The sequence below is a fragment of the Myotis nattereri genome (genome assembly GCF_964212035.1).
Source record: "Myotis nattereri genome assembly, chromosome: 2".
NCBI classification, from domain to species: Eukaryota; Metazoa; Chordata; class Mammalia; order Chiroptera; family Vespertilionidae; genus Myotis; species Myotis nattereri.
In genome coordinates, this window is record NC_138076.1 from 73,750,737 (window position 1) to 73,776,462 (window position 25,726).

The 25,726-nt window shown below is 34.5% G+C and overlaps 1 protein-coding gene across 1 annotated transcript in view; it reads right to left on the minus strand.

Annotated features, from left to right (window-relative positions):
* Positions 1 to 25,726, minus strand: part of TDRD3 (tudor domain containing 3) — a 203,973-nt gene that overhangs the window by 35,126 nt on the left and 143,121 nt on the right. Inside the window, exons 11-12 of the mRNA XM_081083774.1 lie at positions 13,878 to 14,728; positions 7,168 to 7,293 (exon numbers count right to left, since the gene is read on the minus strand). Of these exons, the coding sequence (XP_080939900.1) occupies positions 7,168 to 7,293; positions 13,878 to 14,728 (977 nt within the window). The remainder of the gene's footprint in view (positions 1 to 7,167; positions 7,294 to 13,877; positions 14,729 to 25,726) is intronic.

The window sequence follows — 25,726 nt, forward strand, 5'->3', positions numbered from 1 at the left end:
CAACAAGGTTCATAATCCCCAACTTTAGGAAAGGGAATGTGCACTGTGGGACCTGAAAGGAAGTAAAATCTATCATGCAATAAGCAACGTTATTTTTCTGCTTTTTCGGGTGCAGATGGAAGAGGCTCAGAAATTCACTAGACACTAATACAGAGTTGTTTTCTGTTTTTTTTTTTAATTTAAGAAGGTTGCCTCTTCAGATTTATACAAATCTTTAAAATATACTCACATGAGTGTCTAGTCAAGGCACATACCCAATATAAGATTAACTTCGTTGGGAACAAAGAAATAAAACAAAACAAAAATATTCCTCAGATTCATTTGTTTTACTACTTTATTTCCTGTGCAATGAGTATATTAGCAAGTCTATGCATATATATGCAAAGGAATGGTAAAATCCAGTGCAGTTTGAAATTATAGCTTTAAAAGTCCTGGTAAGTAAAGTAAATGAAAAAACAAAGTTTACACTTAGAAGAGAACAACCCCTGGGTCTGTTGAATCAAGATGTCAAAGGGAAAAATAAGTTCACCTAACAATCCAGCCCCCTTTGGCTATAGATCGCACCTATGATGCCTCCTTAAAACTACCTTGAAAGGAAAATCAAAATCATATAATATTCAGTATAATCTAAAGCATCATGAATTTACTTCTTAATTAATCAACACCATAATTCAGAAGTCCATACTTTAGGCTGCCATTAGTAAAGGGGAAGCTTAGAAGATAAAAGTTAGCATAATAGCTCTGGTATTATTCATGTATAAAAAAAAGTGCTGTGAATTTTCATACAGTTTTGCTAACGTGATCTTAATATTAATATTTAATTAATTTAAGACAAATTGTTCTTATGAAAACTGTAATTGAAGTTAGAAACAAATCTGAGTGACCATTAAAATAACTTTAAAAGAAAGAAAGCACATCTAAGGCAGTTATTTCACTTTGGGAGTTATGTCATCTTCAGAAAAAAGGAACATGAAATAATAACCTTAATCTGCATTTTAATTGCTCAATAGAGTGAAACTCACAGATTATCCAGAAACCTTTTAAAAATATTCTTATATACAGTTCCTTTTAATAGATTATAATATATTAAGTTATCAGGTACCGAAATTCAAGCAATACTTTTGTACAGGTCCTAAAATAGCGTATTATTCTCTTACTGTTAACTGAAATGGTAAAATAAAATGTCTCTATTGAATAATGTAGTCAGCTCAAAACTAGATCTCTAGATTTTGATAATAATGTTAGTTTTAGTTATCACAAACTGAATTCGGGCTTAGGAGGTAGATATGAAGAGTATTTAAGCCGACACACCTATGTATATGGCATGCATTTAGGAACAAATAATTTTTCCCTCCATGTCAGCAGCTTTCATACCTCCTTTTGTATAAAATTCCTTTTGTGTAATTCACAATCTCCTGTGGGAATTTGAAAATCCTTTGTGTGATTCATAATCTCCTGTGGGAATTGCTAAAATGCTTTGTGTAATTTATAACCTCCTGTGGGAATTGTGAAAGTCTGGGTAATAAATGAAGAAATAAACAAACCACATCAAATACAACCAAATTTATTAAAACAAAGTTTAAAGATATTGCATGAAAGCCCCCAAATTCCACTGTCCATAATTTGAAAATTGTATTTTAAATGGGGCTAAACTAGCTGTATAGTTTTCATTCTAATTTATTTTGTGTTTATAATGCAAAAGAAAATCAGCAGTGCCCATATGGCCATCCTTGAAAGAAAAGTTTCCCAAAATATGTGTGGTAGAAGAAAATGTATTTCAGTGACCTTAATCAAATTGTTTATTTTTAAAATATATATATATATATTATATTTTATATATATATATAAATATATATAAATATTTATACATATATTTTTTATTTCAGAGAGAGAAAGGGAAAGATAGAAATATCAATGATGAGAAAGTATTATTGATCAGCTGCCTCCTGCACACCTCACACTGGGGATGAAGCCTGCAACCCAGGAATGTGCCCAGACTGGGAATCTAACTGCAACCTCCTGGTCGCCACTCAACCACTGAGCCAGCTGGGCTCAAATTGTTTTTAATGCAGAAATTTAAAAATGGTAAATCATATCCACTAATTAATTTAAGAATTTGTCATCTAGAATGAAAAACTTTCTGAAATAGGTACTTGTACTTTTTACTGGATATTAATTGGCAGAACTTCATTGTCACATAATTGTAATTTTCCTATGAAGTTAATGGTTTCTATAACAATTGTCTTCTTTTTAATATCTATTATGATCTTTTGATATCAAGTACAAACTAGATAAAGCATAATTATGTCGTTAAAATTACTTATATGACCTTGTTCTAATATATTTAGGATTCATTTTAACTCATTAATTTCTGTATTACAACTCTCCATCTCCTTCCTCAGTAAATAGGTTAGGATTTTTTTTTGTTCTACATTTCTTTTTAATATTTTTACTAGTGGTAGAATAATTTATGGATTTTTATGAATATCTGAATTTGAAAAGGTAACTTCCAAATGTGCTTCCTAGGATGTCATTATAAAATAAATTTTGTACAAAGTTACTTCAAAAGTAAAACTTAAGATTGTCAGTTCTTTTCTTAAAGTATGCTAAAACTGAAATATATATTATAATTATTTTTAAAAATCCAAAACCTCCTATAGACAAGTTTTATTTTTTAAATAGATAAAAAGAACTTTTTAAGTAGACAAAATTCATTAAATAACAGTTTCTACTTTCTCATAAATTTTATCTTTAAACTAAGGTGGAATAAATAAAGACCTAAACATTATTTAAATGAAAACTTCAGTAAACAAGATTTTCACCATTTGTACTTTGTTTTAAAGTCTCAAAAAGTATAAATAAAGACACTCATGAGATGCTTACTTGGTAAGTCTGCTTTACATTACCAGATCTGGGACTTCTTACTTTGTACAGTGAGCAGGAATTTTGCATTTTGCCTATAAATATGTATCCCTGACCTAGACTAGTGCTTGGCACCTAACAGATGTGCAATGAATATTTGTGGAATAAATGGATACCTTAAAGAAAACAGTTAAAATAGAATAATTATCTAAAGGACAGTAACAATCATCTACACTTTCCAGAACGCCTGTCCATATTGTGCATGCTAAGGCATTAGAACCATTACCTATACAATATTTTTTCTAGTTAAAACAACAGCCAAACAATGATAATTTCCTGCTACCAAGAAGCAAATATTATAAACTTTTAAAAAGAAAGTTTAGAAACTAGTATGTTCTAAAAACATTTTTTGGGTATAAGTCTCAATGGAACTCAAGTCATAAATATACTTGGAGAATCAGGACTTGACAATGTTTTTTCAGGTTTAGAAAAGCAATTCAGAAGCAACCACACCGTAAAACACAAAAGATTTGTCTGAGCAGCAGCACCAGGGTATTTTCAGTAATTCCAAATTGCCTGTGGCATCTTTTTACTGGTTTTCTGGTATTAGCTTTAGAGTTAAAAGGAACCAATTTGGAGGGGACTGCAGGGAAGATCAATAGGAGGTTTTCTTTGCCCCTACTGTTTTCTCTTACAATGGTCATAAATATAAAATAATACAGAGTATGGTTTTCTCCCTATATAATTTTCCAGATAAAATGAGACTCCTAGTGTTTCAGCTACTTTAATAAAATAAGGAAAATCCTACAATGTTTAAAGACCACTGAAAAATAATTTAGAGCATTTATTCAGTTAAGAATGAGCTATGAATCTCAAATTATTTATGATAATTAGAGAGTTCACTATAACAAAGATACTAAATTTAAGAATTTTTTTGATACCTAAAAGAACCAGGTGAAATCTAGGTAGAAGTAAAAAAAATTAAAAACAACTTACCAAAAGGTTTAGTAAATAATTTTAGAGGAAATAAAGTATTCAATCATAATCAGAACATAAATTTTTGCCAACTAAAATATAATCACTGAGTATGTTCTGGAAATAATAGGGTGTATCCAGATGGAAAGGGAAAACAGACATTTGGTCTACACTACAGACAGAATTAAGGCAAATAATTCCTAAACTTTATGAGAAAAATATTAACACTTAGATTTAAACTACTAACTAGATTTTTATTTTCCTTACAAGGGACTATTAACTTAGCCATTGAGTCTCTTAATATTTCATGCTTTTTATTTAATGATTTATCCGTACACCTTTAAGAGATAATACAGGCAACTGATTTCTATAGAGGCTTTTGGCTTATGTACAGGCTTTCTGAGTTGTTTTTCCTGCAAACTATAAAAAAAATCTTCAATCCATAATCATTGCTACATTTAGGAAAACAGGTTTTCCAAAATCTTCTGCAAATAGCAAACATAATCCTTAATAAAAGATACAACATCATTTCACAATTAAAAATTGTAATGCACATATATAGTGCAAGAGCTAAAAAATAAAAAATTTCACAATCCATAGTGTGAGTGAATATTTGTGCTAAGGCTTCTAACATCTTCGCTGTACCTTTACAGCCCTTTAATTTTTCTAATATGATTTACCAATTAGAGTTACCTTGTTATTGGCATAGTGTATGTTTTGCTTTTGATTAACTTAAAACTTGTTACAATTTCCCAGTTATAAAAAGAAAAAGTGCTCATACACCCCAACATTAATACTCTCAGAGTCTAAGAGAATTCTACACTAACTCTACATTAAACATATTGACAACTGCGTAACTTTTTCTTAGGGGCTTTTAATGTATTTTTTTAAATGGAGATGAATGAAGATATGTTAAGCTGGTGACTTCTAAATATCAAGAATAAGATGCTTCTACAACTAAGTCATTATTCATGCAGATAAAGAAGAAAGGATGATCTTATCTTCAATAATGATGTTCATGATCCAAAAATATTTGTTATATTAATTTTTGCAAAATCATAAAACATCAACAATCACTTGATTATTTGTAAGTACGAGAAAAGAAATACCAGAATCTCCAAAAGATTTAGTGAGTCTATCCTGCTTCTTTCTGAAAAAACATTCCAAACATCTTATAAGAAAAATTTTAAGTTGAAAGCAGAAAAAGAACAGGTGAAAAAAATAGCACAACGTATATATGAGTACTCATAAAGGGGTAGGAAGAATATGAACGCATTGCTGTTCAAAACAGAATCACTACATGGGCTGTGACACCTGGTAAAGTTATTGTCCAGCTAAGTTTACATAACTCTAAAATCAATGATAAAGCAATGAGGACTATTGGGGGTGAGGGGAGGAAAAGCCACTGACTGTGGAAAGAAAATGATCACTTCAGTACCAAACACCTTTGAATGGAAGAGCTACAATGAGGAAAGACAAATGTACTCATCACTTATGGCTACCCTGAAACAGAAAAAGAAAGTAGAGAAGAAATGAAGGAAGAAAATTAAATTTCTCTTTAGGGAGAAAAAGATGAAATTAATCTCTTATTAAATCTCTAAAAAATAAAAAGAAAACTAATGTAAAAATTCCATTTTAACCTCTGACTGTAATGGCTAAACACATTTGGGAGCATATGATAAACAGCAAACCGGGACTCAACTCCTAGAATACATATTCAATAAATAATTACTTTTACCATAAAAACTAGATTAAGATGTATTAATAGAAAAAAGAAATAAAAATAGAAATAAAAATAGCCATCATATGAGAATCAACAGGGCAAAAATTTAAGTACAACAAATTTCTCCAAGAAAAGAAAGACATAAATTAGATATTGATAGTATTTCAGTATTTTAGGGAAAAAGTGGCTAAATTTCAGAAAAAGAGAAGAAAATAATCAAGCATATGAATCATTAGTAATATTACACTGTAAAATATGTAATGATAAATTACCTAGAAAATAGTTTTTCTGTAATAAAAATGTAAAGAATCAAGATCCATGGCCCAAAACATGATTACAGCTACAAGGTTTTTTTGTTGCTTTATTTATCTTTTTGGGGGGACAGGGAGCATGACTGAGGTTGTGTCAGAAAAATGTAAAAAAAGAACAAAACTAGTGTCAGTTCAGGAGAAAATAACATGTGCTTCAATGATGATGACTACTGTCTAGAGCAACGGTTCTCAACCTGCGGGTCGCGACCCCTTTGGGGGTCGAACGACCCTTTCACAGGGGTCGCCTAAGACCATCAGAAAACACATATATAATTACATATTGTTTTGTGATTAATCACTATGATTTAATTATGTTCAATTTGTAACAATGAAAATACATCCTGCATATCAGATATTTATATTACGATTCACAACAGTAGCAAAATTACAGTTATGAAGTAGCAACGAAAATAATTTTATGGTTGGGGGTCACCACAACATGAGGAACTGTATTAAAGGGTCGCCGCATTAGGAAGGTTGAGAACCACTGGTCTAGAGGATATAATTTTCTAGTATATTTTGATATTTTAGGGAATGAGCAACAAATTAGGCTTCTAAAGATAAGTTTATTAACAGCTACCCACAAATTGGAGAAAAGAAATAAAATTTATAAAGTTATCAAACTAGTTTTAATATGTTTTGTCCTCCTGTTTTTGCCTAAATGTAGTTGAGAATCTATGTACATAAAGTCACATAAATCCTGAATAAAATGGACTCCATGAGGCCAGCACATTCTAAATTACATCATTAAACTTATCACATAGCTTTGACATAACATTTAGAAACAAAAATAATCAAATAATTATTAAACAGATATTTATAGTTATTCTGTACATATACATACATAAACATATGTGCAGTAATTGCAGTGTGAACTCATATATACCTAAAGTATTTTTCTTAATTTTACATGTAACTAAATAAAGAATATACATGTATCCAACAGAAATTTAAATTTGACAACTGCTGGACATAATTTAGTCAAATTTAAAGTAACAAAATATGCATAAAAAACTAATTTTACATATACACATTGTTAGTAAACAAAAATAAGGGCACCTATTTTTAAAGAATAATATAACAAAGCATTATACAAAAAAAGTAATTGCAATGCTTTCATTTTTATTATAGTTCAGTGTAATTATTAAATTAAAATTGTTCTTTAGGGATGGCCAGTTTTAAGCAAACTCAAAATATTTTTCCACTGGAAAATTTTTATGATTATAACTAATCTTTCAAAGCTATGTATTTTCTTCAAATTAGCTTCTGCTTGTGTACAGAATTTGGATCACATACCCATGCCTCTGTTTGAATGGGCCTGATGTTGCTTAGTAGCACCTCTTCATAGTTTCCGTAATCAATGAATTTAACAACTGCTGTCATACCTGAAGAATGGAGAGCTTCAACTTCTGCTCGGTAAAACTGAGGAGACAAAAAGGAGTTTTAAATATGACAATCAACACTGTCTACAAAGGGCAATATTAGATGGAAATGTGAATAACTTAAGTGCTAGAATGCATAATTTCTTTGAAAGCTCAATCTTCTTTTAATTATTAATATTCTGAGATAAATTGACATAGTTTCAGATGTACAACACAGTGATTTGACATATGTGTATGTAGAAAATGATCACCACAATAATTTTAATGTTCATCGCCAGTTATAGAATTTTTTCTTTGTGATGAAAACTTTTAAGATTTATTCTCTTAGGAACTTTCAAATATGCCATATTTTAAAGAAAATAATTGTTAAGAGAATGATGTATTTAATAAATAAAACTTACCTTTGAATAATCATAAATTGGCTAAAAAAGATAAATTATCTCATCCATATGAGTTCTGACATAACACTGAACAGTAGTAATATTTCAAGACAGAGCTTGATGGTCAGGAGAGAATATTCTCATGCCAGTGGGTATATAAAGAACGAGTGTTATGTTTTGTTGTCAGCCATTGAAGTCTTTTGACTGATATTAGTAAGATATTTTTTATATATTAATCAGAATATATAACTACTAGAGGCCCTCTTGCAGTCCGGGAGCCCTCAGGGGATGCTTGACGGATGGCTTAGGCCCGCTCCCTGAAGGGAGCGGGCCTAAGCTGGCAGTCAGACATCCTTAGCACTGCCACAGAGGCGGGAGAGGCTCCCACCATCACGGCTGCACTCGCCAGCCATGAGCCTGGCTTCTGGCTGAGTGGCGCTCCCCATGTAGGAGCGCAATGACCACCAGGGTACAGCTCGTGTATTGAGTGTCTGCCCCCTGGTGGTCAGTGTGTGTCACAGCTGCTGGTCATTCCGCCACCATTTGGTCGATTTGCATATTAGCTTTTTATTATATAGGATGGGGCAACTTAAAAAAACATAAACATATGACAAAATAAATACAAAGAAAAATGCTCATTGCTGCTGACATCACAGGCAGCTGAGGGGAAGTAGAGGTGTCAGGTAAGGAGTAAGCACATAATTCATATCCAGGCATTACGGGATTTGAGACACTGCAAGACTAGACACCTTTATTTTATCAGTTTACTCAGTTTTACTTGGCTCTGGGAACTAATGCTCATTAACAACCTCACAAGGAACTAATTTACATAACAAGTACAATTTTAAAATTTACCTGTTATGGTAACTAAGAGTAGGTCACTAATTGGTCAACCCATTCAGGACCTAAACTATAGGTCAGAATGTTGCTTAGTGAACATGAAAAACTAGTTTCTCTTAAGGAATAATTTCTTTAAACTAGGTTAGTTGGAGACTCTACTATAACACTGTCTATTCTTAACAGTATCTCTTAATAGGCTCACCAGAATCAGAAACGCTAAAGGTAACCGAAATTCTTCTAAAATATGACTTACCAGGAAACAATCTATTTTTCTGAGTAACTAGTATACTTCATACTACAAAGGTTATAAAGTTAATCCATGTGCTTCCTTCCCAAGTCTGGATGCTAAGAAATTTAGAGACATCATGTGGGGATTTTCCAAATCTTGGAGTTCTGATATACATTTACATCTCTCCATCCCTCCTTTATATCTTTAGCCTCATACTTCTGTGTTCTGTGAATTGTTGTATTTTTGGACCTATGCTTCAATTGTAAGCTCCTCAGGTAATTAGGTAAGTTCAACAAACAATGAGTCACAATATAGCCTAGGAAAACAAGTAAGTTGACATCTTTTTAGAACTTAACACTTTCATAAAGACAACTCGTATAAAAAAATGACTTCTATATAATGTAGAAAGCACTGTAATAATGGTGTAGTGATATGGCATTTGATAAAGCTAAGGAGTTTGGGAAGAGCTTCCTGGGCAGATGACAATTAATATAGTGTTTAAGGCAGAAGAGTGTTTAGCCAAGTAAAGAACTGAGAAGGGTGTTTCTTTCAGGGAATGTTACAAAGCATGAAGATGAGTGCAGAAAACTACAAAGAGTTTAAAATTAATTATGGCATGATGTGAGAAAAAGGGTAAACCAATAGGAAATTAGGGCAGAAGATAAGAGCTAACTGACTGAGGCTCTACATGCATGTTAGAATTTGTATTTATTTTATGGGTAAAAGATTTAAACTAGGAAGAATGGTATGTTCTAAGCCCAGAAGCACAGTGGTGGCTGTTTCAGTGACAAGTATAAGAGGAATAAAGTTTAAGGCACCCTAGCTGGTTTGGCTCAGTAAGTAGAGCGTCGGCCTGTGGAGTGAAGGGTCCCGAGTTCGATTCCAGTCAAGGGCACATGCACAGGTTGCAGGCTTGATCCCCAGTAGGGGGCGTGCAGGAAGCAGCCAATCAATGATTCCCTCTCATCATTGATGTTTCTATCTCTCTCTCCCTCTTCCTCTCTGAGATCAATAAAAATATATTAACAAGAAAAAGTTTAAGGCAAGGAGACCAGTTTGGAGGTGGTTCAGGTATTCCAGTTGAGAGGTCAAAAAGCGCTGAACTAGCTACGACAGTTTAGAGGAAGAATTGTCCCAGATTCTAAAATCCTTCAAAGCAAATAAAACTTGAGAGAAGGCAAGATATTGGGAATAATTTTTTAAATGATTATACTAATTGAGCAATCAGCTCCAAAACATCATTGTAATGCAATTAAGACAATGATTTCTTAAAAGCTAATGGTTTTTCTTAAATCTTCACCTTGGTCTCTGGCTAGAAAATTAGAAAGTTGCCTATTCTTGACAAGACATTTAAAAGCTATCTCACCCAGCCTATGTGGCTCAGTGGTTGAGTGTGGACCTATGAACCAGGAGGTCATGGTTCAATTCCCAGTCAGGACATATTCCTGGCTGTAGGCTCGATCCCCAGTAGAGGGTGTGCAGGAGGCAGCCCATCAATGATTCTCTCTCATCACTGATGTTTCTACCTCTCTCACCTTCCTTTCTGAAATCAATAAAAACATATTTTTTAAAAAATTAAAAGCTATCTCTTAAATTAGGTGGTTTCAGAATATAACTAATCCCATCTCTTTCAGAGGATAAATAGTTTATCTCATTTGTTTAATTGTAAAATCTATATAGAGCCCACAGTCCCTCACTCTAAACTGAAAGAATATATCCAATTAAAATCAAAGTAGTCACTTTAAAAGATCATCCAATAATTCTAAGAATACTCTAAAAGTTCAAAACAATTGGGAATTGTTACGTGCTGTCTTTCAGAAGGTGGTATTTGAAGTCATATGGGTAATAACATAACCAGAACTATCTGATCTATCCCAAGTACCTGACACTTAGCAGCCATTCAATTATGGTTTGTTGAATACTCAATATTTGCTAAAGAACTTGCTTGCTAAGTCCAGTATTTCAATAGCTGTAGGTCTTTTTACTTTTCTCTGTTGCTTTGTTTCTGGTTTATCATATTCTCTCTCCCTTTCTCTTTCTTTCCTTCTCTCTCTCATGATTTTTTATAGGATGCCAGGCATCGCAGGTAAAATATTCAAAAGATTCTAGGAAATGTATATCCTCCCCCCACACCCCCCAAAAAAGAGGATCAGATTTTCTTTTGGCAGGCAGACAGCGTGCAAGCAGATATCCTTGATTCTGTAAAGCAAGCATGTGAAACTTGAGGTCCACGGCTGCATGTGGCCCACAACGAATACTTTTGCTGCCCAGCCAATATAACAGTATGTAAGAAACATTTTAATAAAAATTTTGTACCTCAATTTTTACAATATCCTATTATACATAATTATTAATAACAAACTACAACATTCGCTAATGACTGATTACTATAATCGTGTTGCATTCATTCCCTTACACGCCTTATGTGCAGGCGCAGCATTTCTCTCCACTAATACCAGCAGCGAATATTTTAGCAGCCAGTTGCCACATCATTAGTCTTGGACTGACTTGTTTGGTGTGCTCAACAGGAAATATTCTGCTTTCAGATAACAAGAAAAATAGGTTTATTTGCATTATGCTTATTAATTTGTGCAGTTACTCAGTGTCTGGTAAGTTAATGTTCAAGAAAAAATATTCATTTTTATTAAATGTTCTATTATTTTATGTTAATGATTACTCATTTATTTCAGCCCTTTGTATTCAGCATGTCTCTATCAAAATAAACCTATGTTTCTATGAAAATTGAAGCTTTTGGTTTTTTGCAGCCCACATAAACATAAACCTTGTTATTTGACCATGTTAGCCTTTGAGTTTGACATGCTTGCTGTAAAGGGCTGGTTTTAGGCTTTGTCATGGCTTGTTTGTGTAGTTTTTTACTTACTACTAGGGCATGATCCTTGTGAGGTTTTAGCCTTTCGAATCTTATCTGACTTGAACTCCAATCACTTACCTCCTCTGCTTGTAGAAGTCACCAACAACCCTACACTGTCCAATACAGAAAGAAACATTTTTCCATCTTCATCTTAACAGAAGCACCTAACACAAGGTCTACTCTAAGGTAGACACTAAGCTCTACAAACCAACACTGATTTCTAACTACTTCACCTTTTCTTGCCCCTGCATAAGGGAGAAACAGGTAAACATTAAGTAATCCCTCATTACCCAGATCAAATAGTTCCTGTATTTTGGAAAGGGAGTGGTCTGAGTTGAAAGAGTAATAGTCTGAATAGTACTTGCTTTCCAAGCCTTCCTAATAGCCAGGAAGTAGCCATGTAAAATGAGCTTGTCTGTTGATATTTCTGGGAAGGCTTTTGCTTTTTCAGAAACACACACACACACACACACACACATACACACACACATACACACACACAAAACAAAACAAAAAACAAACAAAACAAAAACAAAAACATAGCTAGTGCTGTCTTATCCCCTCCTTTTGGCCTTGAATAAAAAGTTGGCAGTAGAGATGCTGCTTCTAGATGAGTAACATCCCACATACAAACAACAACTATGCCACCTGATTATACCATCCTGTACTCTCCTTGCTGGTATCATCAGGTAACACCTAACACCTGCTTATGCCTCATCACTCATTGAACACCACGGGACCTGGTTCCCTATAGCATCTTTTCTTTCTTTGTGTGTGTGTGTGTGTGTGTGTGTGTGTGTGTGTGTGTGTTTCAGTGAGAGAGGAAGGGAGAGGGAGAGAGAAACATTGATCCAAGAGAGAAACAATGATTGCTTGCTTCCTGTATGCAACCTGACTGGGGATCAAACTCACAACCTGGTATGTGCCCTGACTGGGAATCCAATTGGGGACCTTTAGGTGCACCAGACTACACTCAACCAACTGAGCCACACTGGTCAGGGCTACAGCATCTTTTTAAAGGATCCATCCACATTTCCTAGCCTGAATTTGAGTTCCTTGAAATCTTCAGTTAACTTTACTTGCACCACTTCTTTTAGTCACACACTCTCATGGGCACATCCTTACTTTATCAACTGAAAGTACTCTACCTATGAAATATTTACTCCAAATGTTTTTTTTTACCTGATTCTCACATCTATGCATGTCCCTGTCACTATAACTCCCTTACCTCAGTTTTAATACCTTACTGATAGCACCAGTCCTCTAACCACTCTACTTTTTCCTATATAAGTGCCCCATTCAAAATTAACTAATTAACAGAGTCAACAAATAATTATTAAATTCCTACACTGTGGGAAGAGCAGGGCTACAGAAAAAAAAAAAACTAGACAAAACCCTGCCTTTAAGGAACTTAAAATGATGATAGGGAGAGCTATCAATTCAGTAACAACAACAAAATAAATTACAAATTCTGTTAACTTAAAGAAAGTGAATAAGGCACCGACTGAGAAAGACAAGAATGTGGGAGAAGGGATCAGGTTAAAGAAGTCTTCCTTTAGGAAGTGATGTTTGAGCCCAGCCCTCAAGGATAAGAAGAGTAGTTGGTAGAAAATGTTGGGCAGAAGGCAAATATGTGCAAAGGCCCTTTTCTCAAAGGGTCCTTCTGTCCTCCTCAACTTCCTGTTCTGACTGTGTGGTCTTCTCCCTCTCAGCCAAGCTCTTTTGTCTGGTCCACTGTATTCCTTCTTGACCTCGTCTTCTATATTTCCCTTCTCCTTTCTCCCCAAGTTCCCTCTTTTCTTTTTAGCCAGCATGTAATATAGAACAAAAGAATGTTTAATTTATTGGTTTAATAATTATATTATTTATTATCAGCTAAATAATTAACTATTTTCTTAATTTAAAAAAAGTAGTCTGTGCAAATTTTCTTTAAGTTAGATGAAATCTGCAGAATTTAACCTTGGGCCACTCAAATGATTTTCTTCCTTGTGAATTAGTATAATCTCACTAGAAAGAAAAGCAAACATTAACAGTTCAGTTGATGGCAAGTGAAATCATTTCTCAACTTAATCATTTTTACAATACTATTCTAATATACAAGCTACAATAAAATCTAATCTAACCAAATCTATGGGACTCATTCTCCCTAATCATTCATAAAAAAAACCCCACAATAAATATAATAAATATTTTATTTATCCTGTTATAAATTATATATCTATAAATCTGTTCAAAGAAATACAGTTTCACTAAAATGTTACATTTAGTAATATTAGTATATAATACCATTATGGCATGCATACCTTATTGTCTTCCCAATAAAGTGCAAAACATTCATCTCCAGGTTTCCACAGTTTTGCATACTCCATAGGAACAGATGGTTCCAGTACTTTTTCTGGTTTAATTGGCCCAGATCTTCTTTTGGGACCACTATTATAAAATACTTTATCATCATAGGGTGTGGCTGTGGTGGGTCCTGTTGGCTTAATAGGTCCTACGCGCCTTCCCTTCAGTGGCATTTCTGTCTCTCCATTTGGAACACCAATGAAACTATTAGTTCTGACAGGATTCTGGTAATCAGTATTTATAGGAAAATGTTTTTCAATTTTTACACCACTGAAAGCTTCATTATTTATTGTTCGTGGTTTCCTGTCATAAAAATGATCAGGATTTGCTGTTTGGTTTTCTCTTTTCCCACGTTTTTGATTATTATAATCTATGGATTCTTGAGGAAGTGGATTTTCTTTTGCCTCTGCATAGGCTGGACCTCTTCCTGATCTGTTTTGCATAGAGTTATCTCTTTTTCTAAAAGCACCATCATTGTGCTGAGAACCTAAAGGGTATGAGGTGTCTTTAGTCCTATCATATCTAGAATAGGGTCTATCACATCTGATTCTCTCTTCAGCCCATCCTTCAGATCCTGAAGAAGTACTTGGTCTTTCAGTACCTCTATTTCTAGGCAATCCACTGCCTTCTAAAATTGACTTCGAATTTTGGGTGTCTCTTTGAAAACGAGGGGGTTTTTCATTTCTTGGCTGTCTGGTATCATTCCGAGGAAGATATCTTGTTTGATTACTGTCTTTTATTCCATTTTGCTCAGTATTCAACAATCTGTGTTGCCCCTGATGAAGCTGCTGCGGTTGTGATTTAGGCTCTGAAAAGTAAATCATATGCACATTAAAATGATGATTCTGAATTAACACTTATTTTTAAATGCCTAAAAATTATAATAATACAAAATTATCAAACTCTATTTTAACATCTTTCACTATCTTCCCACTGATTATCTTCATCCCTCTCTGCTTCCTTAGAGTTCTGTATTTCTAATGTACAGTGGTGTCCTGAGTCAGCCACATTAGTGAAGTAAAGCAATAATATGCATGAAACAGAAAACAATGGTGGAAAATTTAAAAACAATTCATCTTTGTCATTGAATATTTGCATTCTTATAAAATAGTTAGTTATATATGCAATTGTGGTAATTCATTTCCCAATACATTAATGAAATAGAACTGTAAACTGCTAACTCAGAAGCTGCTTTAAAACTGCACAAGTACAAGCCTTGTTCAACTTCTTTCTGAATCCCACTCCAATTTAGATAAGTATGCCTATTACTGTCAGTTAAACTCTAGCCTTCGCAAAAAGGTCATTTCTCAAAATCTTTCTGGATTTGGAATTGCTAAGTTTTTGGAGTACAAAATAAATACCCCATTATAGAAAAGAGTTAATAATTTTCTTGACCTATCAAAGTAATTAAAAGCAAATCCTACTTGGAAATACAGAAACTTGTCAATATGATTAAGCACAATAGTTCAAATAATATCCAGCTAGATACCAAAAGCAGTACCATGGTAAATATATATTCATAGATAAGGTAATGACTGTTTTTCACATGGTGATTTTTATTTTATTTCAATTTGTACCATGTCATTTACTAGTACACGTTCTTCCTCTGTTGTTTCACACAACATGTCTATAACATTATTACCAAACACACTGATTTGTCTTTGGTATACATGTCCTGCTTCTCTTGTCATACCCCATAACCAATATGTAGGTCAAGATTATTCTTATATTTCCCCAGGGTCAACAGGCCTTCTATTGACATTTTGGGTGAGATTCTTTCCTGCACTGCAAGAAAATTAACCTCTTTGACTTCCATGAACTAAATGACAAAGCACTATCTCCCAGCATTCCCAGTGTCTCCATACATTCCAAACACCCACTAGAAGTAAAAACAAAACAAAACAAAACAAAACAAAACAAAAAACAGATAAAATGTTTAAATCAACAGGAAGAGAAGATCTTTAAAAGTTCCTGAGTGACAAAAAAAGCCATAGACTAAAAATCAAGACTCAAAATGGCAAAAAAACCCCAAAACACCTTTCCAACAGAACCACTGGAAGCTAGAAGCCAATCTAATAAGTTGTAATGTCTTTGAAAAGAAAGGAAAATTATTTTCTAAGTACAATTCTACATCCAGCCAAACCACCCATTAATTGTGACAAAGAATTAAGACTTTTCAAATAAGCAAGGTAGCAAATACTAGCCAAGACCATTTACAGGGACATTTAAAAAAATTATTTTTCTCAAGATCTGCCTTATAAATATAACACAAATATCTTGTTTTTAACAGCTGTAGTCAACATTAAGTTTTTCTTTAGAGACAAGAAAAATGGTCATCTTTAGTTTCTGCTGGCATTATTTATTTTCCAGGAATAAAGATTCAGGGAAGAAAGAATAGTAGTGAATATAAGCAGTACACCAATAAGCATTTTCAGCAGAAAGCAGATATTGGCATTTGTTCCAGTCATTATTAGAGAATAAACACAGCAGTTGCCTCTTTCTATCTGCAGTGTATTAGGATCTGCACTTGCACTTTATCATCAAATAGTCCCCACAGTAATCTTGAGATACAAATGTTATGGGGTTTTATGTAATAAAGAGAAGTAAAGTCCTTTGTATGGTGAATTGAAGAAAATTTTCAGCTTCCAAAAGAAGTCAGAGATGAAAATATTTTATTTGCTGTCATTAGACTTAAACAGATATTTGAGAAGGAAGCATTTTAGAGTGGCTGTGTTTAGGGATCAATGTGTCTTATTACTCCAGTTAGGGCCACTGATATCTCTGATGGTCAGAAAGTACAAATATATTAGCTCATCACAGGAGTTGCTACCCATCCTGAACTAGAGATGGGGTTCTGGATAACCATATATACAAAATGAAGGCCTCAACTAGGCTTGGTAGGGGTAGGAGAATTTTTCAGTTTTTCTAGAAGAAAAAAAAGATTTCCTAATCTATTTAATTGACAATATATATTAGATTACAGAATAAAATAAGTGATGTTACTAATAATAAGCATACTTCAATTCCAATGATGTGCTGAGACAATACAGTGAGAGAAGAATCTACAAAGAAAATTACTTTTTAAAATAATCCTCACTTGAGGATATCCCGCCCCCCCCCCCCATTGCTTTTCAGAGACAGTAGTGGGGGGGAGGGGGGAGAGGAGGCAGGCAGGAGAGAGAGCAAGAAAGAGAGAAACATCAATGAGAAAAAGACACATTGACTGCTTGCCTCATGCTTGCGCCCAGATTGGGGGATAGGGAAAGCGAACCTGAAACCCAGGTACGTGCCCTAGACCTGGAATGGAACCTGAGACCCTTCAGTACGCAGGCTGACATTCCAAACAATGAGCCACACTGGCCAAGGCAAGAAAATTACTTTTAAAAATAAAAATTAAAAAGAAAGAAATACAATGATGAAGAGGATAAGCTTTTAAAAGAGCATAGTTTTCACATATACCCATTTCATTTCAAAATAAAGTAACAATAAGCCAAGAAAAGAAAGTCCTTACATGCTTCATGGTTCTCAGATTTCCTTTTGTCTTAGGTAGTTGAGTAATGAAGTCAGATATAAAGTAAATATTTTGAAAACGAGCTAATCTATTAAAATATAACAGTATATGTACAATTACTAAACTGTGGAAAAGGTAATTTTAGGTAAATTAAGAAATAGACCCCAAATCAAATAGAAAGCTCCTCAATTCTCCAGTCAAAATCTAATTGCTCTCGGCCACCCTTCCTGAGGAGGTATAATGATTCCAAAACTAAAAATACTAATCAGCACCATAGGCCAGGTACACAATCACTCTAATAAAAATATACCCAGATATTTTTCTGTATAAACAGAATAAAATGAATCAACGTGTGTGTGTGTGTGTGTGTTTTTTAATGACCTGAAGGGAAAGATGAAACAGAAGTATAAACCAGAAACTGGTAACATTTAATAGTAAATAGTAGAAAAAAGAAAAAGGAAGATTAGCAAAAATGATGGAAAAATTTCATCACAAAATAACTAAACCTGTGAAAACATCTAAAAAATCACAGTGATGAAAGCTCACATGAAAAAAATAGTCAAGAATGCTGTATGAATTTAATGTGACCAGTGATAAAATGTTCCTGTTACACCAGATCATGAATTTCAAAATGTTTACAAGATAATTGGTTACAATATTTTGCATCACCACGATTTGAAATATAGGAATTAAGACTGAATTAATTAATTGCCATGAATTCTTTGGGGTTTTATATGAATTCTTCTTGGCAAAATATTCATTTTCCAGTCAGCTGTACCTGCATTTTATAGTAGAAAAAGATACATTTTGTTTCTTCATTTTATTTTGAGAAACGTATCTGAAAAAGTGACTTAATATTTATTAAGATTTTATTATTGCCTGACTCCACATTAAAGGTCTTTTGCCTACATTATTTCATGTAATTCTCATATCCACCCAGCAGGGCCATGTTAATATCCTTATTTTACTAGTGAAGAAACAAAGCAAAGCTAGCAGCTAGGAAATGTTAAAGCCAGAATTTAAACCCAAATCTAACTGAAGCTAAAGCCCACGCTTTTTCCACCAGGCCAAGCTGCCTGCCCAGAGAAACAAAACAGAATGTAACCAACAGCATGCTAGCTACAGCTTTATCAGCTACATCTGTTCATTTCTGGGAGATGCAGAAATCACAAAAACTCTTTAACAATCCCCGATGGACTGAAAAAATAAAGTTGTGTACTAGGATTGCCAGAATACTGACCTAGTTAATAATCTTTCTATTAAAGCAGAAAAAACAAAAACCCCTATTAACAGTTGGACTGCTGCTTAGAAGCTCCCCAACTGGCACTTACAGGTAGCATAATGTGCAGGATGCAGCCGCTAGAGAGGGACTGTATAGCTACATCACAGCTCTGCCACCTAGTAGTTCTGTAACTCCAGGCAAGTTATTTAACTTTTCTGAGCCTCACCTTTAAGATAGGGATAACAGTAGCGCCCATCTCAGAGGATTACCTATGTACTTAGAACCCTATCTGGCTTTAATAAGCACATAATAAATTTAGCTGTCATTGTTATTATGATCATTTATAATAATAAAAACATAATATGCTAATTAGACTGGATGTTCTTCTGGACAACTTTCCAGATGAAGCTGTGGTGGTGGGGGCTGAGGCAGCCACCGTGGCAGCGGGGGCCAAGCCCCTTGCACGGATTTCGTGCACCGGGCCTCTATTTAGTATTATAATTATGCAAATAAACATAATGAATTACATCAAGAAAAAAACAATTCTTGGATGATAAGGTGCTTCCCTATTTACACATCTTCACCACCAACAACCTCACCTTTAGTTAGTATCTAGCTTCCTTGCTTTAGTTTTTTGTTTGTTTTTGTTTCTTCTTGTTGAAATCAGGGTAGAAAGAATGATTTAGTAAAAACTTGTTTGTTGCCAAATTATCAAAGTCATATTATAGAGAAAATTTAGATACATTAGAAAAATCAAATTCATATTCTAATATGGTTTTTCATTTAAAATCCTATCTAATAATAGACAAAGATGAAAATTGATCATACCTTCGCTACGCCCACCATTGGCTAATCAGAGTGATATGCAAATTAACCGCCAACAAAGATGGTGGCTAATTTGCATATACCGGCTGGGAGCGAAGACTGAAGACACCATAGAAAGATGCCAAGCAATGGAGTCGAGGTAGCAGAGACAGGCGGGAGAGAAGCAGCAGAGAAGGGCGGGGTAGGAGCTGTGCATGAATTCACATTATAACAGAAGCATAATACTTTGTAATATTCCTATGTCTATATTTAACCAGTTTATACATAATGTTTTTTCACCTCAAAATCCTTAGCTCATTATTTCAAACAAATAAGGGATATTTGTGTAAAATACCTTTAGATATTGTGTATATTCTATAATAATCGCAAAGCTCTTTGGCTATAAAAATTGGCCTATCAGCTATAATTTTATTTCCTGTATAAAAATTATTTCCTCTATAAATGTATTCTGTAAGAATTCTGACTTATATTACAAAATGTAAATAAAACCAGGGACTATGTCTCATTCATTTTAGGTGCATATAAAGAAACATAGTTATTAAAGGATGATGATATATTTATATATTATAAAATAAAATGCAGCCTTTTAAAAAGATGATGAGTAGGCGGGAAGAGAACTCACCCATGACCCCAAGACTACAGCACAACTTTTTCATGCTATACTAAATATGTTGTTTCTTACCACTCTCTTCAAATTAATCATTTGCATAACATTCATCTACTGGATATCCTGCAGTTTGTCTTCTAACTCCACCATTCACTGAAGCTATTTCTGTCAAGGTCTCCAATCAGTGGTGTGCTAGAGACAGCTTGAACATCATACAAGAGCTGATTATTAAATTTTCAGAAAATCTGCAAGCTGGATGAAAACTGTTGATAACTAGAAGTCAGCCATAGCAGAAACACCAAAAGCTAAAAATCAGGGCATCTCTCCCTTGCCCCCCACCTCTGCTCCCAGAACCAGCTGTTAAACATTCACCAATGCACTGCTGCGCTGCTGATGTTACGGGAACCTAACAAACACTCCCCATCCTTATCTCTCAGCATTCTCTCATGCTCTTCCTACTTTGGTAGCTGCGTTCTCCATGTCTTTGACTGATTTCTCCACCTCTATTTGATCTTCAAATACCTGCTGAATTCCTCTCCTTGACTTTTAAAACTTAATATATCTTAAAATTAGTCTCTTGATTGCTCTTTCTTCCAAAATAACTAATAGGTACTTAGAAATGCATCATGTGGAAAGAGTTCTGAGTTGGGAATCACACAGACAAGGGGCCAAATCCTAGTTCTGTACTTCTTATGGGTAAGATGTTTTATCTCTTCAAATCTATTTACTTATCTATCAAATGGAAATAACAACATATATTTTGCATTTGTAGATGATTATATGAGTTAATAGCATGCAAAGCACCCAGTACCATTCCTGGCATATAATAGGTTCTCAATAAATGCCAACTATTATTTTATTTTATCATCAATAAATGTTTAAATGAACAGACCATTAATTGAAGAGGAGGAAAATAAAAGAATGACAAAAATGGAAAAGAGGCTTGTGTGTTCTAGTGTTCTGAGAAAAGCTATATCCACTTTCTACATACCTAAGAACCAAAGAAAAATAATTATATATCGTAACTGATAGCTATGGTTAACAAATCTTAAAAATATGAGTGACAAGCCCTGGCGGGTGTCTCAGTGCTTAGAGCATTGGCCCCACACCAAAGGGTCTCGGGTTCGATTCCCAGTCAAGGGTACATACCTGGGTTGTAAGTTCGATCCCCACCTCAGTTGGGGTGCTGTGAGAGGCAACCAACTGATGTTTCTCTCTTTCTTTCTCTCTTTCTCTCTTTCTCCCCCACCTCTCCCTCTACTCCAGTGGTTTTCAACCTTCCTAATGCCGCGACCCTTTAATACAGTTCCTCATGTTGTGGTGACCCCAAATTTCATTGTTACCAATTGAACATAATTAAAGCATAGTGATTAATCACAAAAACAATATGTAATTATATATGTGTTTTCCGATGGTCTTAGGCGACCCTTGTGAAAGGGTCGTTCGACCCCCAAAGGGGTCTCGACCCACAGGTTGAGAACCGCTGTTCTACTCTCTCTAAAATTTAATGGAAAAAATATCCCCAAGTGAGGATTAACTAAAGAAAAAAAAGAATGTCAAGTAATTTAACTTCCATACATTTATCTAAAAAAACCCATCAATATATAAATAATTTAACTAAAAAAACTACTTTGAAAGTTGTTGTATAGCTAAATTTGGAAACAACTTTCAAATCACTAACATAAATGTAATTATAATTACTTTTTAGCCATTAAAATTATGTTGAGAGAAATACATAATTACATGGAAATATGGTTATATTGCTAGGACAAAAAGCAGATTATGTAAAAATAGTCTCATAAATGGGAATGAAAACAAATATGGTTATGAGATTACAGGCTGTTTTATTTGTTACTTATATTTTTAATTTTTACAAATTTATCAAGTAACAACAACGCAACAGGAAAAAATATGCTTCTATGGTACTTGATCAAAAAATTAATTAACCCCATTCTCAATTTTTAATCTTTAAAATGTCTTTTTTTGCTGTAAACATGATTTTAAAAGTATATTTCAAATTTATAAGCTAATTTTAACCAACTTTCTATATATTACCTTTAAAATATTTCATTAAATTATTCCTAAATTTATATAAAATTTTCTATATGTAATTAGTAAATCCAAATGACTATTAAATTTACAATCATAATTAGGACATTACATGTGTAGCATGTGGCATATTTTCACTTCTCACTTGGTATTTTGTCTAACACCTTTTAACTACTGGCCTTATTGCCCTGACAAAAGTACAATGTCAGGCACTATGCTATCAAAATGCTTGCAAATCCAGGAACTCTGGTGTCATAACAACCAAGACCAGAGAATTTCAAACTAACTTTAGTGAAGGACCAGGAAGGACCAGGGTTTTTGTTATTAATTGTTGGCTCATTTTTTTTTTTTTATATCTCAAGAAAATGATTTTAAATGTGATTAATGTTACATGCAATAAACACCAATTATTCAAGAAAAATTATCTTACATATAATAATATTACATGCAATAAACATTAATATTTCAAGGATAAAAGGATTTTAAGTATACTAATATTACCAAAATTGTACTAACCATAGTAAGGTATCACAAAAGTTGTAGGAAATATTAAAAATCTGCAAATAACAGAACTGCTTCTATTATATTGTAGTATATTTTTCCCCCTCTGGCTCTATTTTTGTTCATCAGTTTATGTTGTTCATTATATCCCATAAATGAGTGAGATCATATGATATTTATCTTTCTCTGACTGGCTTATTTCACTTAGCATGATATTCTCCAGTTTCATCCATGCTGTTGCAAATGGTAAGAGTTCCTTCTTTTTTACTGCAGCATAGTATTCCATTGTGTAGATGTACCATAGTTTTCTGATCCACTCATCTGCTAATGGGCACTTAGGCTGTTCTCAAATCTTAGTTATTGTAAATTGTGCTGCTATGAACATAGGGGTGCATATATCCTTTCTGATTGGTGTTTTTGTTTTCTTGGGATATATTCCTAGAAGTGGGATTATTGGGTCAAATAGGAGTTCCATTTTTAATTTTTTGAGGAAACTCCATACTGTTGTGAATGGTCCATATGCACTTGAGAAGAATATATATTCTGTTGTGTTGGGGTGAAATGTTCTATAAATGTCTATTAAATCTCTCTGATCCAGTGTGTCCTTTAGAGCAGCGATTGCCAACTGTTCAGACCTCATGGACCACCAGTGGTCCGCGGACCACCTCTTGGCAACCGCTGCTCCAAAGGTTTCCTTAAACCAGCGGTTGCCAACCTTTCAGACCTCACAGACCACCAGTGGTCCGCAGACCACCAGTTGGTGACCGCTACTTTAGAGTCTCTGTTTCCTTGTTAAGTTTTTGTCTGGAAGATCTGTCTAGTGAAGTCAGAGGGGTGTTAAAGTCCCCTACTATGACTGTATTGTTGTCAATCTCTCCATTAAAGTCCTCTAGAAGTATTTATAATATATTTAGATGCTCCTATATTGGGTGCATAAATGTTTACCAGGGTTATATCCTCTTGTTGGATTGATCCCTTTAGTATTATGTAGTGACCTTTCTTGTCTCTTGTGATGGCCTTCATTTTAAAGTCTATTTTGTTGGATATGAGGATTGCTACTCCAGCATTTTTTTCTTTTCCATTTGCAAATGGAAAAGAAATTTCTTTTCTTTTCCAAATTTTTTTCCATCAATTCACTTTCATCCTATGTGTCTTGTTTTGAGGTGGGTCCCTTGAAGACAGCATATAGTTGGGTCATGTTTTTGTATCCATTCAGCTACCTTATACCTTTTGATTAGAGTATTTAATCCATTTACATTTAGGGTTATTATTGATAGGTACTTATTTATAGCCATTTTAATTCTGCATGGCTAGGTTTTTCTCTCTATTTCTTCTTCTCAGCAATCCCTTACAGCAATCCCTTTAGCATTTCTTGTAATGCTGGCTTGGTGGTGATGAACTCCTTTAGCCTTTTTTTTGTTGTTGTTGTTTGGGAAACTCTTTATTTGACCGTCTATTATGAATGAAAGCCTTGCTGGATAAAGTAATCTTGGTCTCAGATCCTTGCCTTGAGTACTTCATGCCATTCCCTTCTGGCCTGTAGAGTTTCTAATGAGAAATCAGGTGCCAGCTTTATGGAAACTCCTTTGTAGGTAACAGTTTTCTTTTCTCTTGCTGCCTTTAAAATACTCTCTCTGTCTTTAATTTTTGGCATTTTAATTATGATGTGTTTGGGCATGGGTCTGTTTGGGGTACTCTGTTCCTCCTGAACTTGTGTGACTTTTTCCTTTACCAGGTTTGGGAAGTTTTCTGCCATTATTTCTTCAAACACCTTCTCTATTCCTTTCTTCCTTTCACCTCTTCTGGCACACCTACTATTCTAATATTGTTATGTTTCACATTGTCCCACAGCTCCTTAAGCTGCCCTCCTGTTTTTTAATTGTTTTCTTTTTGGGTCTTTACTTGAGTGATACTTTCAACTCTATCTTCTAATTCACTGATTCGATCCTCAGCTTCCCCTAATCTGCTGTGTATTCCTTCCAATGTGTTCTTTATTTGTGTTATGTCATTCTTTATCTCAGACTGTTCTTTTTTCATAGTTACTTATATTTTTTTCATACTGTTGAGCATTTTTAACATCATTACTCTGAACCATGTTTCAGATAAATTTCTTATCTCTGCTTCATTTACCTCTTCTTGAGAATTCTCTAGTTCTTTCATTTGGGGGTTGTTTCTTTGTTTCCTCATTTTGGTTGTCTGTTTGGGTTTGTAACTATGTATTAGGTAGATCCTCTACATCTCTCAATCTCTAGTGCAGGACAGTGTTAAAGGCTGTTTCTGACTAACTGGATCAGGCAAAGACTCAAAGCCTCTAGAGACGTCTCAGTCTATAGACTAATAGGATTACAACTTGAATTGCCCCCAGGCAATCATCCTCAGGTGTGAGAGAGTTTTTCAACAGGGCAGGGCAGTTGCTTCTGCCTGGATGCTACTTGTTACTTTTAATATCTTAAGTGGCCTCAGGGCAAGGTGTTTTTCAATAGGGCGTGTCGTCTGTCTTCCCCCCAGGCAAGGCAGATGTCTATGTGGGAAATATGTCCTCCTCTGTGTGAAGGAATGACTCAGCCCAGGAAACTTGGGGTGTTTGTCTTCTGAGCTCTATCCCCCAAGTCCCCAGTCCTGGGTTCTGCTCTCACAGCTCCACTCCACTTCACCCTCCCTCTACCAGAGTACAAGGTGGGTGGTTCCACAGGGAATTTTTGTGCATTGGCACTTTAAGAGGATGCCTGAACTTTCAGCTGCCACTCCCTGACAGATAGCACTCCACTGCTTTTCACAGCTAGATGTTATATGGGTACCCTCCTCAGATTTGGTGCTCTCTGCTGGGGAGCCCAGCTTCGGGATTAGATCCCAGAGTTCTCAGCGACACCCTCCACAGCTGAGATATCCTTCCGGGATTTCAGTTGCTGTCTGTGGGTGCCCGGCCAGCCCTTCTGCACCTCTGTCCCTCCTACCAGTCTCTATGCAGTCTCCACTTTCAGGTCTTGGGTATCAGGGTTCTCTCCTGTGAGTTTTCCATTGATTATTCAGGAAGCCTTTCCGTATTTCAGTTGTAATTCCAGCTTGTTCCTGGGAGCATGTCCGTGCAGCA